Below are 21,673 nucleotides of genomic sequence, written 5' to 3' on the forward strand. Positions count from 1 at the left end.
ATGCATTCATTTTGCTCATTAGGAAAAAGAAAAAGGAAAATGTATTGTACTGTCATGTATATGATGGAAAACTAGACCTTACTATTCTCAGTGATAAGGGGCAAAGAGTAAACTTAATACAGTTTTCTATATAAAGTAATAACATATTTTTAAACACGTACCACTCAGGCAAACATCTGAATGAGTAAATGAAGAGAAAGAAGCCTTTCAAGTATTTGCTACTGCTCAGAAGCTTTTGAAATTTTTCTTTTGAGCTAGTTTTCCAGGGAGGTATGTAAAACTCTCAAGAAATTTAGTTTCATTTGTTTACAGATTTCCTTCTACTTTGTTCCACAATGCTAATAATCATACTTATTCTCTAATAACCCTATTCTAAACATTTAGCAACAAATACAATTAGGCTATTTAAAAAAATATAATTCATTTTCAAAGAACAAAAATCTGGCAATTTGATTCAGAAATAATTGCAGAAGAACACGATTCATATTCTAAAAGCAGCTTTAAAAGGAGCTTCTAAATCAATGATTCTTATTTGAAGTAATAAGGCTAAGGTTGAAGCAGACATATAATATACATCTGTTGCTGTATGTTGGTTTAAAATTCAGTTGGATCTGGTATCTCCAGTTCTATGCCTGCATGTCTACCTATAATTCAACCTACCATCCCAGCACATGAACCTATACTGCTTAAAGAAATCATGAATAGTTAATTACATTCTTGATCACCTTCAACTCACAGAATTTCACATCATTGGAAGAATATATATTCATATATATATAAGGTAGTTTAACCCATAGGTTGATACCACTCTCTTTCCTTACTACATGCTTAGAACTATACTTTCATGATGAAAATTACAAGGAACTGGAAAGATTCACTCATGCCCACAAAAACATATTGCCTTGTTGAATATTAACAAATATTTTTTATATGCTTTAAAAGTACTGATGTGTCTTAAGAATTAAAATTCTTTTCCTCTATGCAGTACACTAGAAAATTTTGCTCTACTTTAAAACTTTAAAAAAAATTCAGACTTTTAAATAAATATGTTTTCAACAGCTTCTCTCCATTAGTCCTCTCTGATCATTGTCCTATACAACTATGGGAATGGGATGTTGACCCCTTGCATATCTACACCTTTCAGCATGTTGGTAACTGCTCTTCTTAAAAGGAAGCAGTTCCCGTAACTCTTAAAGACCCTGCTTCTATCTGCTTCTCTATGAAAGATAATTTAAGATAACGGAAATTTTAAAATAATTTTATTCTTGATATTGCTTCTTTTTTAATATGACATAGTTTATACTAACTTTAAGTGCTTAAATATGTAGAAACATCATTGTGAGTTACACCTCAATCAGCTCTTCCATAAATGCAATTTCTTTCATATCTTAAATCTATGTTTTTCATTTTATCACATTTTATGGAATAGTTTTAGACCTTTGGTTTTATTGATTTTTGTCTTTTACTTGGTATACACTGGTATTTCTTTTGGCTTCCAATAAATTTAAAATATTTCCCAATAAAACCATCTCACCAAATGATAAAGTATGAACTTGGGAGAGAAGTTTAATTTTAACTACCTTCCATTTCATTTTGAAACTTTTAAAATTGGTCATTGAAGTTCTTCATGGCATCTAGTATAATGGGAAAAAGCATCTAAAATTTATATCACGTTCATATCTGCCTTGAAAATTAATTTGTGTCTTTAATAAATATTAAGGATAGAAAAGTCCAGAATTTCATCAGTAAATGAAAGTGGTTATTTTTTTCTCGTAGTTAAGAAGCACAGCCAATTTAACTGTGGTTGGTTAGATTTACGAGTTAACTAAATGCAACCTTTAAGCTCAGTAGAATATTCAAACCAAAACACTCTGTTTTTACTTTTTAAACACTTGAAAATTAATCCAATATTTTTATGTATTAATTCCATTAAATTATTTTATATACTTTTGAATCTATATTATCCAAAGAACAACATATGTTGCCTTAACTTTGTATACTTAACATGTTACAGTGAAATAATTTTGTCTAATTTCTCAATAGTTGCTGCTAATTTAGTGTTTCTGAAATTGTCTTTTGTGTACTATAAAGGTAATTGAAAATCCTATTTGATGGAGGTTCTGAACTCTTCTGAGTTCTTTATCTGTATACTTTTCCTAGTTAGTCTTTATCACATTCTAGATTATTTTAACAGTAATGTCTCATCATTATCTCCTGAAGTTCTATTATATAAAAATCCTATATAGTCTGAAATCTAAGAGTAGAAAATTCATTTACAGTATGTATTTTTAAAAAAATCAACTTTCACTTTAGGACACTTTAAGACTTTTACCACCCCCTCCCAGTCCCAATAAATCATACAACTAGCAATTAAAAGGCACATATTTAGGTCCAAATTGAGGACTTCAATGGATATAAATCATATGATTGGCTTATGTTTTAGCAAAAATATCAAGAGTTAGTTCCTAAGGATCTTTTCTCCCTAATTTAATTCGAAAGAACAAAGAACTGATCTAACGGAAGCCTCTGTGTGCATATGCAGGTGTGTGGATGCTCATGTCGCCACATGCCCAACCATCCTATTTCTGTGACCAAGTCCTGCCTTCCATGACTACAGACACGGCTTCAAAAAAATGTATCTTTGAAGAATTAGGCCCCGAGATAAGATTCTGGGGAAACAAAAAGAAAAGACTAAATGCAGTCAACTGTTTATGGGGCAGGGAACAGACTGATGGAATTTCATATTATCTATAGTTAAGGCCCAGTAGAGATCTGAGATGACCACCTCCCTCTCCCACTCAGCTTGGAAATCCATCAGCAGCCAAACCCAGATTCCTTTTGGAAAGGGGTATAGGAGCCAAGCTGGCCACAACTGAATTTGGCTGAGTGTACAGGGGTGTGTGAGGCGAGGGTGTCCCTGGAGCTCTCACCCCAGAACCCTCTCTTATTCACTAGACACCAAGGAAATCTGGCTCCAAGACTGTTCCTTTCCTCTCAGACATAGTTATTGGTGGTGGAATAACGTGGTAGTTCTCAGAATTACATAGTTGAGCCTTGCCTTGTAAAAACAGCTAAGCCATCCTCACATAGTTACAAGTTGTCTACATTTTTTTTCATGGAGTTATCCAGCACCGATTCCGAATGCCATTAATAGATTACACAAGAGGCATACATTTTAATGTATGCATTTATAAGAGCAATAACGTGCACTTGAATAATACCTTTTCCTTTCATGGTGCTGGGTTCATGAAAACCAATGAGAATTTTCTGACCAAAGAAAATAGGTAACAAATGTTACTCCATACTCAAGGTCAATAGATAGGCTGGACATACATATGAGTTTCTAAATAAAGCCATGATTTTTCACAGGACTGACACATTTTTGCTGCATACTCTGAACATGTCTGAACATTTTATTAAAAGATATACTGAGTGAATATTGTAGATTATCCAAGTACAATTTATCAGTATAAAAGTGATTGTAAGATCGTATAAATCAGACTTATTTCTATCTTAGATGTTTCTTCACTTTTATGCAAAGTTAAGAGTACTCTTAATGAGTAGTATTACTGGAATTGGCTATTAGGAGTGGTGGCTACAAATCCAAAGAATAATTGTTTGATTTTAATATTTAGATTCATTGAATTTTTAATCATCTACTTTATAGGAGCTATTCAAGGACTTCTAATTGAATTTATGACCTTGTACTGAAATCATATCACAAAACTCTTTATGTTTACTCATATAAGCCTAGTTATTTTACCCTTATATTTATTTTTCCTTCGTAGTATTTCTTTGGTACTCTAAAGAGAGATGACTTATTTAAGAAGTTAATTAACTAATGCAAAATTTACTCCTATTATCTTCATATTTAATTAAGACTTCTTATTTATGTCATCGCCTTAGCAAGGACTACAAGTTATTCCTGAATGTCAGGCTCTTATCTATTTCCCTCAGCTTTTAAACATAATAAAGTGCCTGCATTCTTTATTCAGTATTTCAGATCTCCTTTCTTTCATGTCACAAAAGATAAATGCACATGGCTGCACTGACAACATCACAGCTTTGAAATGCGTCCACCCGTTACCTTATAAATAGTTCAGTCACTTACTTTAATCCATCTTCTTCTGGCCATCACTCTAATGTCAAACTTACAAGTTTAAGAATGCACTTTTCTCAACTTCTAACTTTAAAGCAAGAGCCCAACAGTCTATTCACTTCACTAACACAAACGGACAGAGGTAGCATTTGGACTGACAAGATGTCAGTCAGTAAGCATTCTCATTTAAGAATACATGATAGTGGGGCCCTGACATTTTTATTTTGATGAACATGATGTGTTAACAAATGACAAAAGTGTACCCCTCCTGAGATGTGCATAGGTGAAAAGGGCAGGGAGCTGACTTTCCATTTTACTTCTCTCTGTGTTTTTAACATATATATATATATATATATATATATACATAATATATATAATATGTATATATGTACATATATATACATAACATAGTATAATCATCCATGATCCATAGCTTTTACATAGTCCTTGTAGTTCAATATCCTCTCCCTGCAAATATATACACACCTTTTTTTGTTTATTTATGCTAGCCGAATTTTTCTTTCTTTAATATCAACATTCTCGAGCCAATAACTTTGAGTTTAATAAAATTCAAAGAAGAACTAAAACAAAAGGGATACACTCAACACCCACAGAGTTTCTGGAGATTGTAAAATCACTGGGGGTCATGGAACATGAAGGAAATGGATTTTGATCTCTCCTTAGGATCTAGGATCTGATTTGGAAAGTCCTTGAACTGTCCTAAAGTTAACAGAAGATTATTAAATAACATGAAACAAGTACTAAAATGTTGATACATGAATTTTATCATTTGACCAAGTCCTCTCTTTTGAAGGATCAACTGCTCATAATCAAGGATTGTTGTTTTGTGGACTTCTATAGGTTGCATATAAGAAATTTGTACTCAATACTCAATGTTATCACTTTCTAAAAATTATAGAACATTTAGCTTTACTTTTCCATGCATTTCTTTTCACTTGTGAGGTTTCCCTGCTGCAAACCAGAGATGAGGTTGGGAGTTAGTGTGTAGATTCCATTTATAAAATCTCTGTTTCAGCTAATAGCCTTAATTTGCATTCTCCTGTCTCCCAGCATGGTGTTCTACTGCAATCATGATTCATTCTAAATCATCAGCATCCTGGTCTAGAATTAATATTTCTCAATACTTAGGTAAGAAGTAAGATAAAGTTTTGTAGCTAGAAAATCACAAGTCTCTTCTGGCTACAACATCACCATAAACCACACAATGGTAGCTATAAGTTTTTTTCATTTAAAAATTCTATACCTCAAAAAAAATCCATATGTCAAATCAATTTTGTCCCAAAAGTCCATCATAAAAAAATCAATGCAATTTAACTTTCTTAAAGAAAATTAATGGATATATAACTGGTTATCTATTTTTTAACATAGGAAGACAACATCGCCTGTTGTACTCACATGGCACCGTGCGGAGGTAGAGGTTGTCACGGATGATTTGCTGCAGTTCGTGGTCCACAGAACCCTTCTGAAATCGTAAGTTGAGGTAGTGACGAAGATCCTTATCAACAATTCCTCCTAGAATGATAAAGTTTCTTAATGAAGGATGTTGGAAAATATTTTAAGTATGGAATTTGATTCTGTCAGAAATATAGTCATGAACCCATTTAAAGATTTATTTACTTATTTGAAAGAGAGTGAGAGAAAGAAAGAACATGGTGGTGGAGGGGGAAGGACAGAGGGAGAGAAAGTCTTACGCAGCCTCCATGCTGAGCACAGAGCCCGAGGCTGGGGCTCAATCCCTCCACCTGCAATTATCAACTAAGCCAAGACCAAGATTTGAGTGCTCAACCAACTGCACCACCTAGGTGCCCCTCATGAACCCACTGGGTTTCTTGGGACGCCTGGGTGGCTCAGTTGGTTAAGCTGCTGCCTTCGGCTCAGATTATGATCCCAGCATCCTGGTATCGAGTACGGCATCGGGCTCTTTGCTCAGCAGGGAGGCTGCTTCCCTCTCCGCCTCTGCCTGCCACTCTGCCTGCTTGTTGCATTCTTTCTCTCTCTCTCTGACAAATAAATAAATAAATAAATAAATACATAAATAAAATCTTTAAAAAAAAATTTATCTCCTTGATAATAAAAACATTTACTGAGATAATAATTGTCAGTGTTCTACAATACATTCTTTAAACTTTTTCATTTAGAATGAAGTCTATATTATGGCAAAAGATATGTGTTACTCCTGAAATAATAATGAAATGTCTCACTGCATGGCTGAAAAAGAACACCCCCCCGCCCAGATCTATTGTCCCTTTCCCCCCAGGCTCTGGCAGGCATCATTCTACTTTCTGTCTCTATGAATTTGACTACTGTAGGTATATCATATAAGTGGAATCATATAATACTCGCCCTTTAGTGACTGGCTTATTTCACTTAGTATGTATTCAAGGTTTGAGAAGATTTTTAAGTTATTCAAAGTCACTATGTATTTTTAAATAAGTGGGATCATATGAAAAGCTAAAAGAAAAAAACCTTATACAAATATTAATACTTTCTCCCTTTATATAAAAAATCAAAATAATTTTCTATGTGCAGATATTTTTAACTTGGGACAAAGTTTGGAAAAATTTAGATTTTTTTATCTAAAAAATTATTTTTTATTATTTATTATTATTTTTTATTATTACACTTGTTTTTTATTATTTAAATTTTTTAAGTTTAAAATTTAAAATTTTTTATTATCTTTTATTTTTTATTATTATAGTTGTTTTTTATTATTATTAATGTTATTATTACAGAAATAATTTTAGGCCTACTTGCCATTATACTTTAATGAAATATAAACTGCGCTATAGGTGAGAAAACTTACATTGAGCATCTATCAATGACTAATTTCATACCTAAAGGTAATTATTCTAAGTTATTATTTTATTTTTTTAATTTAAGTAGGTTCCACATCCAGCATATAGACCAATGCAACACTTGAATTCATGACCCTGAGATCAAAACGTGAGCTGATATTAAGAATTGGATCCTGGGGTGCCTGGGTGGATCAGTGGGTTAAGGCCTCTGCCTTTGGCTCAGGTCATGATCCCAGGGTCCTGGGGTCAAGCCCCACATCGAGCTCTCTGCTCGGCAGGGAGCCTGCTTCCCCCTCCCTCTATCTGCCTGCCTCTCTGCCTACTTGTGATTGTGATCTCTGTCAAATAAATAAATAAAATCTTAAAAAAAAAAAAAGAATTGGATCCTTAACCTACTGAGCCACAAAGATGCCCATTTATATTAAATTATGAAGATAATTTCTTATTCTTATTTTTATTCTTATACTTAAAAGAAATCGAAATACCTACAAAAATATCAATAAAAATCCCTGAAATAGTTACCTTTTATCTTTTCAATCATATTAAGAAACTGAGCCAACACAAAAAATTATAGACTAGACTACGAAATCTGTAATAATCATATAAATCACAGTCTCTTCAAGTCCTTTTGAATCCCAAAATTATAATTCATCCATGTATTTGCACCACCATGACCATGTAAAAATAGCATTCTGTGGGTGTGCATATATGCAACACAAACAATCTCTTACACAAACAGTAAATATATTTGCAAACTACATATTGACACATTTTTGAAATTTCTGACTCCATTGTTTCAGTTGTCTCCTAACCTGTTGGCAGAGTCTCAGTAAGATGCCATAAGAAATAGTACTTTTTTTTTTTTTAAGATTTTATTTATTTATTTGAGGGAGAATGAGTGAGAGAGGAGAAGGTCAGGGGGAGAAGCAGACTCCCCAAGGAGCTGGGAGCCTGATGCGGGACTCGATCCTGGAAGTCCGGGATCATGACCTGAGCCAAAGGCAGTTGCCCAACCAACTGAGCCACTCCGGCGCCCAAGAAATAGTACTTTTAACTGAATTGACTATCACAATTCTTACTCTCCAAACACTGTTTCTCATATATTTGAACAAATAATCAGAAACTATTTTTCTTCTATCCAATATGATATGACAGCAGAAAATAAATGACATCAAAGTAAAATATAATGCTTATTGAATGCACATAAATACTATATCCAGAATGCATGCACATATAATTTTCCAAATTCAAAACAATTTCCTTAGTCAAAGGAGAGCAGTCAGATAGGAAAGTCACTTAAAACTAATATCACACTTATCAACAATTACCTATTATTTATACTTCCAAACATCCTGCATTTCCATGTAGCGTGGACCTCCTGACATCTCTCTGAAGTAGTTAACAATTAGAAATCCTGAAATTCTGTTTCTCTCCGTTGGTCTTTTCCAGTCAACAGATCATGTCAACCCTTGCTGCTAATTCATTACAGCCATACAGCAACCATCATGCCTGTCTGTTCCCTGCTGTCATTTCTGCAAGGCTCTAAGTATACAGGTCCTTCAGCAACTGCACTCCAGCTTTCTTCTCTTTTCCTCTCTGATATGTGGGACATGCCAAGTGATGAGATGCTTTCTGGCAGCCCGAGAAAATGCTAACTGTAGAAGAACAGATGTAGTCTGTCCACTAAAGTAAGCTAGAATCACTCCCCTAATGTAACATGGATAAGCTCACATTTTGTCATCCAGGGTGATTCTTGTCCCTGAAAATGGATTATTAGTTGAAACCATTATTTTTTTAACTACAAAAATACTACATTAGCCCTCTCAAAATTTGGCCTACTTAAGGAAACAATAAGAAAAGGCTGTCTATTCATTCAGTGACTACTCCCCACCCCCAGCATGGAATTATCTGCTGAAGTTTCTGAGAATTATTTAAAAATGTCTTCCATTAATTAAAATGAAAGACATAAATGATTACAATTATTTTGGAAATGATTACAATTATTCTCTTGACTCATATTTCACAAATACTTTACTTTTCTTCATAATGTATCATAGCATCTTTCAAGTAAGGCAATTTTATTTATCCTTGTTATGGTGAATTCTGTTACTTGCCTACCAGCATTCTTTCCACTATCCTTTTTTTTTTTTTTTTTTTTTTTTTTATTAAGAAGCCTGGCTTAGTTTCAGGCCCAAACATGCTCAGCTCTAGGATATGGATCACAGTGATCTGAAATAGTTCTAAGATCTAGTTCCTCACCTTCTTACCTGCCCTTTCAGTCTTCCATTAAGACCTCACACAGAAGAAGGCCATTTCTTATTCACTGAACTACACTAGATATCTGACATGGAGTAGTCACATTCTGACCATAAAGTGACTTGCACAAGGGAAAAATCCAACACGCTTAGGAGATTGGAGTAGAGGTTAGAAACAACCTATGTCCCTGACAGTTTCGATGAGCACCTAAAATAATATCAGAAACTACATAACAAGATTTCTTGTTATATGAGAAAAAGTATATATTTATTTTCTGAAACTATTATGGTTTTCTGTTACCTGCAACTCTACATGATCCCAGTCGATATGTTTTATATATAACTATTTTATATATATATATAACTGTTTTATATACATATATATTTATAGAGTATGTATATACAGACTCACACGCAAACACACTTAAAGTCACATTCCTTAATTAGCAATCTAAATTAGAGAAGAATTAAGCAACAGGCAGTGGGGCCAAGACTGAGCTGAAAAATAGCTCCTGGGTCTCAAGACTACCTGATTTCAGGTATTTAAGTTAACATTTTAAACAATTCCACATGGTGAAGTGTTCAGTAAATATTATCTACTATTAAAATAACTGAATAATCCACCACATTATTTTCCATAGTTATAATTTTTGGTTGTGTTGTTATTTTCTGTCTGCGGCATTTCTGTTTTGTCACTTGTTAGTGATACCTAGATTTGTTGGCTTATCAGATGCCAACCCAATCATTCCATCAAGCAGAGCACCTGCCACTGCCAATGCCTTAGCCACTGTACTCTACCCTTAAAAACCCCAGTGGGCTCTTACTATTATACCTTAAAAAATTATGAGCTATTTCACTTAGCTGTGAATTTTTAGCCACTTATTTTATAAAATAAAATATTTAAAAGATATAATACTTTCTCAAATAACATATCTGTCCATGAGAGATCTGGGAAGGATTTGAAGCCAATGATTCTGCTTCTAAAGATCATGTACTTAACTTTCATAATCTATAGCCTGAAGACCAAAATTCTGAGTCCAAAGTAGTCAAGTCCTTTCTCAACATGACCCCAAACAAGTTTTTGAACCTGGCATCGAAGGATAACTTAAGAACTCTTAAGACAGAACTTGATTCAAACTCTTCATATTACAAATGAAGAAAGCAAAGCTCTCACAAATTACCCAACATGGGGTTCAGAGCGAAGATGGGAGGAGGACTGGGAGAATCATCAGAGAAGCAACTTCCATGGATTTTGTGGGAAAAAACTCCAAATGTTACTATTGGGAAATGGTCTGCATCTCTATGGTTTCTACAGTTTTCAGAAATGCCCCCAATACAACCACTTTATCTCCTTTACTACTTGAACACCCAGTTTGAGGAAGCTATGGTAGAAGAGACTACTTGGCTCAGGTGGAAAGAAACTCCTTGGTATATTTCTGAAGACAAATTGTCAATCCTAAGCCTTGTAGCTAAAGCCAGTTGCTTTTCTAAGGTTGAGGGAGAAATACACCAGGCTTTCCAATGTTTGTGCCTGGAATCTGATTGCAACTACCTAACAAGTGTAGTCCCATCCCTCATTAGTGGGGATGGCTATTAGCTCAAACTTTCCCTTCCCTTGAATCAAGTGCTTCAGCAATCCGCTTGCTCCTTGTAAGTTGAGAAGAGCAATTTACTGGTTGGGATGGTGCAGGGTACATAGAAGAGGAAGATGAAGATGGCCCTCAAGTCAAAGTCAGCCTCATCCAATGTCATCTATTCATCCTATGCTTCAGCCAATCAGGCTACTCTAACATTCTGTTGACCTGAGTTGTCTTTTCTTCTCTTTACCTCAGTGTTTTGTTTTTTATGTTTTCTTTTTTCCATTCACACTCCAGCAGGAGTGAGCATTTGATTTTTGTCTTTCTTTCTGCTTTATATTTTGTAATCATCTTTGTACTTTATGTTGAACTACTTTCTTTTGGTAACAGCACTTTGATTTCTTCCTTTCTTTCTTTTTTTTGAGTGGCTGTATTTCTCTCATTCTCTATAAAAATGATTAGACTCTTGGTCAATCTGCCTTGCTCTTGTGTAGCCAATCAAAGTTTCTCTTCCAAGAGTTGGCCTTTATCAGTGGAGTGACCCAAGAATGTGAATGCAAGTGCATTCATCCTGAAAGCGGCACCCTGAACAATCTACCCATCATATTTGCCTCCTGGACACATAAAGCTGCTCTTTTTTCTAACCAGCTTTGTTCATTTCCCTGTTGTTGTTTGCAACTGGAGAAACTTTGTAGATAAGAATGCCTTTCGTTTGATATTCCCAGTTGAAATCATATCCATCCTTCAGCTTAAAATTATCTTTCCCTTGGCTTTCCTTGTGATCTTTTGGCCTTCACTTCCTCTGAAGTTCTATATCGTGGCCACATTCCCTAAGCATTCTGCACATTCTAACATGCCAAACAATGAAAAGTGTGTCTACTCTATGTAGTATATTAAACTATAAGCTTCCCAGGACAGGGAACTCCCTAGTCATTTTATATCTTCTCTCCTCTCCTCACTTTAGTCTCTAAAGTAATGTCTTCTGAAAACAGGAGGCCCATAATGTTTGCTGAATAAATAAATCACGAAGACTGTAGTGGAAAGAATGCCAGACTGCAGATTAGGAATCTGAGTTTCAATTTCCACTCCAACACTTAATTCACTGAGTGGCCTTTCATTTCTGGGTCTCATTTTTCTCACTGTAAAAGGTGGGTATCTTGTCATTTTGGGCTTCTTGAACAGAATACCATTTAACTGAGTGGCTTAAGCAATTCTGGGTGCTAAGTCCAAGATCAAGAAGCTGGCATTTTGGGTACCTGGTGAGGGTACTCTTTCTGATCTGCAAGTGACCATCTTCTCCTTGTATCCTCACATGGCTGATAGAGAACTCATCTCTCTAACGTTTCTTGTAAAGTTACTTAACTCATTAATGAGAGCTCCACCTTTATAACCTACAATTTATTTTTACAATTTATTTTTTACAATTCTGGATGCTAAGTCCAAGATCAAGAAGCTGGCATTTTGGGTACCTGGTGAGGGTACTCTTTCTGATCTGCAAGTGACCATCTTCTCCTTGTGTCCTCACATGGCTGATAGAGAACTCATCTCTCTAACGTTTCTTGTAAAGTTACTTAACTCATTAATGAGAGCTCCACCTTTATAACCTAACTACTTCTCAAAGGTCCCCCTTCCAAATACTATCACATTAGAGGTTAGAATTTCAACATGTGAGTTTTGGAGGAGACCAAGATTCAGTCCATAACAGTATGTGTAGAACCAAATAAGGTCACCACTAGATTTCAATTCTATGCTTCCATATAAAATGTTTGGGGATTTTTTTTTGGTAATCAGATAATCACATTAATTTCATTAGGTATTTATAACCTCAGACCACAAGTTATCCCTAGTCTATAAGAAATAAAGCCATGGATAATCTCCCTAGGATACTGTTTTTTAATTTTCTGAATTGTCCAGAAAGGTAAGAATATCAACAGGCAATTGATTTCATACACTGTCTTTGTCAAATAAGCAGTAAAATAAAATTTCTGTCTAAGTAGTAGACAGAAAGCTGTCTATAGGAAACTGGAAGATGAAATAGTTTTATCCGTATCTATTAAGCTATGCCTGTGACTAATTACAAATTTATTTTATCTCACTTTATTGGGTGGTGGGGAAGTCAGGGAATAAACAGTAGGAAATGATTATAAGGCTATGTTGCTATGTTCCTTTTCTAAAAATAGTTTCTGCTTGGCTTACCTCAAAAATGGAGAAATAAATCACAAGAAAGTTGATTGATTTTGTGAAGATCCACAGCCACAAAACAGGTGACAGACATATCTAATCCAGTCTACCTGAGCAGGCTCCAACCCCTTTTTAGGTGGAAAATTGTATCTTTGGTTTCTGATGATCTAGAGGCCCATCTCATTTTCAGGCAGCTAGAGAACTGCACCAAATCACTGGGTGCATTTGATCTATCCTGGCCATTCTATAAATTGTGACCCAGTAAAACTGTTCTTCCCCCAATAATTCTCCTTTGTCTATTTTAAATAGGAGCACACATAGAAGGCCCATGGTAACTCACTGTAGATGAATTAATCTGGTTAATTGTTTTTTCATAGCTAGAAACATTTAGGTATATGAAAATTTGTATCCCTTCCATATTTTACTCATAATACTAGAGAGTACAGTCAATCCTTTTTATCATGCCTTAATATCCTTGTGTGTTTTCTTCAAACTTTTAGTAGCATTACATATTTTGTATAAGAAATGTAATAATAAAAGAGTCAACAAAATATATTAAGCAGTTGCACATCATTAGGAGATTCAAAACTAGAGAGAATAATTGCTGTTTCAGAGAAAATGACAGAGATAAATGTAAGTGGTTTATAATATTCTCTAGCTCTATTGAAAATGGCTTTTTATCATTTCCTTCCCCCTACTACTGCACAGATGGGATATTAATATTGAGTTTCATTTTTCATTGTTAGCCTTGGCCTCAAAGTAAATGTTGGAGTTGTTCTTGTAGTTATGATTATAGGTTCCCATAGAGAAGAAGAAGTGAATATTTGGTACATGTCTGGCATTGTGTTAAGTGCTGTACAAGCATTACCCCAAATTTTACAATCAAGAAATGTAAAGTACAGGCACATAGTCGAAACCAAACTCATGTGTATCTAAACTTTCTACAATATTTCAAGGTGGCTAATTCAGTGCAGGAATAGGGTATTTTCTATTAATTTCTTTGGCTCACCTAACTCTTAAACATTAGATATTCTTTATAAAAAGCAGGATGTCACAACAAATTAAACACAACATGAGATAAAAGAACATATGGCCAAAAAGTAATCTGACCTGAATTCAATCTATTTTTTTTTAAATCAGAGATTATATCACTATAAGTTTAAAGTGAAAAAAACACAATCTATTAGGATAGTTAAGAATGGATTTGAAATTTTTAATTAAAGGTTTATAAAGTGCAACAACATTCAAAGGTTTCTATGTAAAATTACTAAGGCCGAGGAAAGAAACTATTGTCCAAAATATCTGCATAATTCACCAGGAAATTCTTTCTTCACTTGGGGTCTTGGTTTATTGCCTTTTTAACTATTTGTCCAAATTTAAGCATAAATTTTTTTTAAATGTAAAGATAAAAATATCACAATTCTTTTTCTTGGAAAATCCAAGCATTTACCCACATTAATCTTTTTAAAGATGTTATTTATTTATTTGACAGAGAGAGACACAGCAAGAGAGGGAGCACAAGCAGGTGGAATTAGAGAGGGAGAAGCAGGCTTCATGCTAGCAGGAAGCCTGATGCAGGGATTGATCCCAGGACCCCTGGATCATGACCTGAGCTGAAGGCAGATGCTTAACAACTGAGCCACCTAGGTGCTCCTACCCACATTAATTTTTAAAAACATACAACAAATTGCTTACTTATTGAAAGCGAACATGTGAATGATACTCAAACAATGAATGTCCAACCTAATTTCATTTTATATTAGCAAGCTATTATCCTCAAGTCAAGTGAAAAATTCTATTTTTAAAGAAGTGATATTGTGAGTAAAATTGATGAATATTATCAGGAATAGATCTGTAAACATATGACATTGCCTCATGTTTTCAGAACTATAGTACAAGGTCAGTCATCTCACTTAATTTTTTGCTAACCTGCTGCAACTTAAAACTCCCAGATGACCTGGGCGAATTGATGGTTTACTCCAAATGTCTTCATGTGGAAAGTGCCATGACATGGACCACACTGCCGAAACTGACTTAAAAAAAAAAATTCACAGCTTTATTTATGAGCCCATTTTACTGTGACAATACAAAGAAATTCCCTGACAAACCGGGTTCCAAAGAACAGACTAATATATCCTCTATAGGCTGTGTCATGATGGGCCAGGACTAATGAAGTTATAAGAATTCTAGGCACATGATTTGAATTGCTACAGGCTGACTTCGAATAATGAGGAATGTGTTCCAAAAGTTTATTTGGAAAGCAGGATTTTTTTTCCCCGTAGAAATAATATAGCCTATTATAATTATGTCTTTGGCCCATCTATAAGTCTTTTAAATTAATTAGGCACCTGAAATCATACATTATTCATGATATATTGGAAACACATAATTGTTACAATTGCCATATATAACAATGCTTCCTGGGAGGTGGGGGCAGGAGGATAAGAGTTATAGTTCCAAGTTAGGCTGACAGGTTATAAAAATTCAAAACACATCTTTCAAGGAGAATTCAAATGGAATACTCAGCTCCAAGACCCTGGTGGGGATTCTTACTGATATCCTTAAAGATTCCTCAGGGCAACGATGGCTTAGGAATAGGTAGAGGAGGGAGGAGCCTGCTGGGAGGACAATTGCATATTGTATAAATGCTTATGGGACTGTGAGCATCCTGCTGATGTATTTCCTCACAGCCCTGCTCACCCCAAACTCTTTTTCTTCAGAGTTGCTCAGGCCGCAGTTTATTCTGAGGTCTTGCTAGCCTTCATTCGTGTTACCATCATCTATCTATTTGAACTGATTTCATTATAAAATGGGCTGTAATCTCTTCCCCAATTTCCTATTTTAGAAACAAACACAAAATCATTATGAAATATCCTGGGCATTCTTAAAAATGATAACGGCTCAGGTCATGATCTCAGGGTTCTGAGATTGAGTCCCTTATCAGGCTCCATGCTGGGTGTGGAGCCTGCTTAAGATTCTCTCCCTCCATCCCTCTCCCTGTCCAAAAAAACCCCACAAATCTTTATTACTCATAAAATTATGAAAAACAGATCTGAAATGCCTTTCCCCACAAAAATTTGCAAGCCCCTAGCCATTTTGTCTACCCATCCCCCTCCCGTGTGTAATACTTAAGGATCGCATACATAGTGTACATTATAAACATAGTATAGACCCTGTAGGAAAGACAAGGTCAGTGGATAATAGTGGAAAATTGATGGTTACAGAGCCTGGAAAGTATTTTCAGACTGCATAAGGATCTAAACTCACGTAACTCGGTTAAATATGTCATTTGAGGAATAGGGCGCGCATCAGTGTGCAAGCATGCATAGATGCATGTTAGGGAAGCAGAAGTGGGTGGACGATAAGAAGTAAGAAAATAGCCCCTGGGGACTCTGATGATGGAGGCAGAGTAAGGAAGGACATAGAGGGAAGATTTTGTTATCATTCTTGTGCCCCAAGGTTGTTACTACTTTCACCACTGAAAATCAAGGCCCTGATTTGACTCAGGAGAGAAATGAGAAGCAGGAGATGGGTTTGAGAGACTACACCCAAATGATATCTGAGGAAATCATATCAGTGGAAAGGGAAGTGGGAGGAAACAAAACTCTCAAGCAGTGGAAGATGGGAGAGAAAACCATACCTGTTACCAAATGGCCAACATCACGGTGCCTCCCTCCAGTAGCTGAAACAGAAGTGTATGAATCAAGCAAGAAGTAGAGTCAAAGGCCCTGAAAATGAGTTATATTATAATGGACTTTTACTGAATTATAAAATTACTTCCTCCAACTAGATTTTTAGGGGATATTTATATACCTTCCTGGCATAGTGCTATAGATTAGTAAATTCAATTATCCATACCTGAAGGCTATCTATTAAAATTTCCTAAAAATTCATTTTTAGACATCTGGGGCCGTATTGCCTGTAGAATTATAGGGAACACTGAGCCAGCAATAGGAAAAAAGAAAGAACATACAATTCACCAAAGGCATTCTTGATTGCTTTCCATCCCCTGATTACTTGTAAAATTGTGCATGATTTTTTAACTGATAAAAAGATATTTAGAGGTTGCCATCTTAAGCAACCCCAGCTCATGCCTTGAATTGTTTGCAATAAAAACCTACTGAAAATATCTCTTTGAAGTAAACTTTCATTTTTACCAAAGTACTATTACTTATTCTTAATAATTTTTTATGAAAATATTATGTGACTATTTACCTAAAAATATATTTTGAAATCAAGAAAAAAATGTAGAGGCTGTAAGTTTCATAGGAAATTAGTGTTTACTGCTTTAGGAAAGAAATGACAGCAGAGGAGAAAAAATATCTGATACTAGGGGAAATACATATATGCTGCCTGATTTCACATTTTGGGGTATTATTAAAGGGTTGGTTGCATTAAAAGGAGCTGAAGGTAAGTACTTTTTGTGGCTAGGCCCAAGAAACAGTTATGCTGCCCACTTACATTAATCACAGAGCATCACCATTATATTATGAAAATCAGAGGATAGTAGGAATAAATGTTGCTATTCTTCATTTGCAACAAACTTCATTTTCCTGGCTAGTGCAATTTTTGATCTTTAAACCCTAGCACAATTGATTTGTACTCAATAAATATGAGTTGAATTACATTCCTGCTCAAGTGGTGACTTAAGTGATTTTGTAGTATTAATAAATGTTCCAAATAAATGAATGCAACAATACATAGTCAGTATGATTTACAGAAATTCAGAAATGCTTCCGGTCATAAAAGAGGGATTTCTCATTATTATAGGTTTCTTTTTTGGACTGATACTCTGAGCTATTCGGTAGGTCATAAAAGTGGCTTTTATTTAGTTAACGCTGTGGTGCACATATCTCATTTGAATGAAAGTTTTACTTTCTTTTGTCAAATAATCACCTCTATAATTTGAGAGATAATTTTGTCTCGAAAGTAAGTATAAAAAACAAATATTTTGTAGTATATTTATTTTATGCTTTAGGAAGTATGTGACCAAGAATCCTTAATATTATCTGGGAAAATACTAATGTTGGTTGTTCAGCCGCATACTTTCATTATATACTCCTTAAAAGCATACCACAGCAAAGAAGGACAATGATTTTAAGTCTCCATTCTGCATAATAATTTTTACAAAACAGTACAATAATTTCTAGCCTTTGATGAGTAAGTAACACTTTTAAAAAAAGGTTTGTTTATTTATTTGAGAGAGAGCGTGTGTGCAGGTGCTTTGCAGGGGTAGGGGTGCAGAGGGAGAAAATCTCAAACAGACTCCCCCAAACATAGAATCTGACCCAGTCTGGATCTCGGTACCCTGATATTATGACCTGAGCTGAAATCAAGAGTAGGATTCTTAACCGCTTGAGACACCCAGGCACCCCTGATGAGTAACACTTTTAAAGGTAATATCTAATGGCTAACTCTTGAAAAATCTGGAGGAATGCCTAGAATTTTCATTACCTTGAAAACAAAGGATCCATTGACCTGAAAATTATCTTTTTTTTAGTAGTATCAACATGGCAGTTATTAATTTTGTTAATAGTAAAGGTATTTGAAATAACTCATTAAAGAAGCCTGATTTTAGAAATAATTTACTAAAGATAGGGTTTATATTTGACAAAAAAACACCATTTTAAATAAAGACGCTCTCCAATGTTCAGTCTTCATTGATTTTGAAGCTATCATTATACTTGACTTGAAATATTTATACTTTTTTTTTATTCCAAGTTCAAGTCAGGTAATTCTGTTTTGCAGTGAGAGGGGACATCATTTAAGAACTAATTTTTAATTCAAAATTTTTATTGTAAAATACAGAATGTGAGGTCTAGAATAATAAAATTAGATTAAAGTTTCATTCACTCAATGTTAATTACTACAATAATATTATTATTCTTTCTGTGTGTAGAATGTTATTTATTTCAAAGATTTTTAGTATTTATCATTGCATTTGTCCAACATAGGAACTGTAAATGGCAAATAGAAGCAGTGGTTTAATTTACAAGTGATTAAAGCATTTCAGAGATTAATTGACTTGGCTAAACATACAACAAAACTGCAACATTTCCTGAGATTTCTTCATTCTGTGCCAAACAATATCTCTGTCATGCTAGAAATAAACAACTAGAAGGAAGAAGAGTGCACACACAAGAGATCATATCCCCAAAGGAGATCTATCAGAATTATGTGGTTATTTTACACATGAATCATATGCCTCCCCATGTCTGAGGATGAGTGTACAGTGTACAAGCATGAGTGGAGGGAGGGGCAGGGGAAAAGACTCTGAAGCAAAGTCCCTGCTGAGCCCCAACATGGGGCTTGATTGGATCCCAGGACTCTGAGATCACGACCTGAACCCAAATCAATAGTCCCACTAACCCACCCAGGTACTCATTGAGCTTAATTCTTGAGAAAACAAAACACAAATGGGCAAGAATGGTTGACTGAAATGATGTGGATTTGGCCAAGGAAGAATCAAAGATGCACCAAGATTTCCAGCTGAATGAGAAAATGATAGCAACATTGACAGAGAATAGATTGCTGGGACAAGAAGATACTTTGTTTTGCTTGTAGGGGCATGGTAATGTGACAGACCATGTGGAATCAATTACATGTTGGGTGAAAGAACAAACAAGGAGGTAAAAGGAGACAGAATCTACTGATGTGAGTGGTATTATGGCATATCCTTCTCAAACAATTGATCTTATGTTCCACTTAAAATCAGTCAATAGTGAAGACACTAGAACAAAAACCCCAGAATTCTCTTTGAAAATTAAGTTCCCCCAAATCTCTTTTAGGATGATGCTTTTCAATTTATATGACTTGGATTATTTATATACAACACTTCAGGATAATTTGTATGCAAATATGTTGTCACAGTCCATGAGAAAATTGCAAAAGCCTAGAATACTGATATGGAACTTATCACTGATTACCTTCACAAGTGGCTCTTGGAAACGGAATCTCAATAAATCACTACCATTCTTTCTAAACAACTATCACCTTATCAGCATGCTAAAAGTTAGAGATAGCAATCATGTTCTTTATAAGCATGATACAAATCACCAAGGAGCTGCAACAAATCTATCCCTCATTTTTAAATGAACATGTTTAGAATTACCTTCCCTTTCCCTATTTTATGTGGTTCATATCTCTGCTCAAATATTACTCCTCGCCCTGTCTAAACTTGCTTATCTCCCACAACCCCACTGTCAACATTCACTGTTCTCCTTTTCTGTTACCACCACCTAAATTATGTTATATATTTACCTGTGTATTGTTTAAGTTGTTAGGATGTAAATTCCATGAGAGAGCAGACTCTGACACCTAGTAGGTATTTAATAGGTACTTGCTCATTGACAAACAAATGGATGAAAATAAAAAGCACTTCTGGAGAGTCTATAAACCAGTAATAGCACAACACTATACTAAGATCCCATTATGTCTCAAAAATGCCTAATTTTTCTACATTAAATGTTTAATATGCTCCATGACTTATTTATATTAAGAGGTAGATTAATATCCATGACCATGAAAGGCAATTAGCAGATTTTATAAATTATGCTAACTCATTACATTTCAGTCATAATGGATAATTAGTGGCATCTTGAGGTCAAGTTTTATGTCTTGATTAAAGGTGTCTTGATAAAAAAATATTTACTGTTTTGGCTTCCTTATGTAAAATGTATACTCAGTTTAGTCTATTAAAAATAAAAAATGTTATACATCACATTTTTGTGATAAAAGCTTTGTTTGAAGTTAAGGTATATGATGACTGCATGAGTATCATGTAAATGTTATATTAAAATTGATTTAGATCTATCATCACAAATTTCATCTTTAACAATCAACACACAGAAAAGAACCATCAAATATAAAATTAAAATAATCCTTACTATCTGTGATGTATTCACACAAGGCATGAAACTGTATAGAGTATTAACTAATATGCAATCATATTGTCATCTTACAAGAAAGTACCAAAAACTGATGGCATCAACTCTAATACATCATTTTAGGCCTCAGCTGAAATTTATATTAGTAAAAGTAAAAGCTTTGTGAATCAACACAAAGAAAAGAAGATGCCAAATGCAATTATTTTTAGTGTGTAACTTTTCATGCTTTAAAACAGTATTTGCTAAGCAAATATTCTCTATAATTCTCTTGATTTCAATCAACATAAGATTATAGGGCACATAAATGTTCTGAAAGTGGAGCATCAACTTTAAGTTTAAATTTATTTCTCAACTATCAATCTAGTATCAAGTGTTAAATTTTTAAAATACATAAAACTCTTGGAGGGGAGGGAGAAGCAAGATGGCAGAGGAGTAGCAGACTGAAATAACGTCAGGTTCTAGGAGTTCAGCTAGATAGTTATCAAACCATTCTGAACACCTACAAACTCAACAGGAGATAGAAGAGAAGAAGAGGAGCAATTCTAGGAACAAAAATCGACCACTTTCTGAAAGGTAGGATGTGCAGAGGAGTGAATCCTAAACAAAGGGAAGAAGATAGACCATGGCAGAAGGGGCTGGCTTCTGGCAAGCGATGGAGCAGTGGAGCACAAAATCAGAACTTTTAGAAGTCTGCTCCACTGAGGGACATCACTCCAGAGGCTAAGCAGGGGTGGAGCCTTCACGAGGACAGTGTGGTCTCAGGTCCCGCAGGGTCACAAAAAGATTGGGGTGTCTGAGTGTGGCAGAGCTCTGCGGTAGTGCAGTGAGGAAGCTCACTACAGAGACAGAGCCGAAGAGT

At 34.9% G+C, this 21,673-nt stretch overlaps 1 protein-coding gene across 4 annotated transcripts in view; it reads right to left on the reverse strand.

The window, feature by feature from the left end:
• MAGI2 (membrane associated guanylate kinase, WW and PDZ domain containing 2) overlaps positions 1 to 21,673 on the reverse strand; it is a 1,353,147-nt gene that overhangs the window by 963,186 nt on the left and 368,288 nt on the right. For all 4 annotated transcript variants that reach the window (XM_044245895.1, XM_044245894.1, XM_044245897.1 and 1 more), the window contains exon 2: positions 5,516 to 5,632. In XM_044245895.1, coding sequence (XP_044101830.1) covers positions 5,516 to 5,632 — 117 coding nt within the window. The remainder of the gene's footprint in view (positions 1 to 5,515; positions 5,633 to 21,673) is intronic.

The sequence above is a fragment of the Neovison vison genome, chromosome 4, assembly GCF_020171115.1.
Source record: "Neovison vison isolate M4711 chromosome 4, ASM_NN_V1, whole genome shotgun sequence".
Classification (NCBI taxonomy): domain Eukaryota; kingdom Metazoa; phylum Chordata; class Mammalia; order Carnivora; family Mustelidae; genus Neogale; species Neogale vison.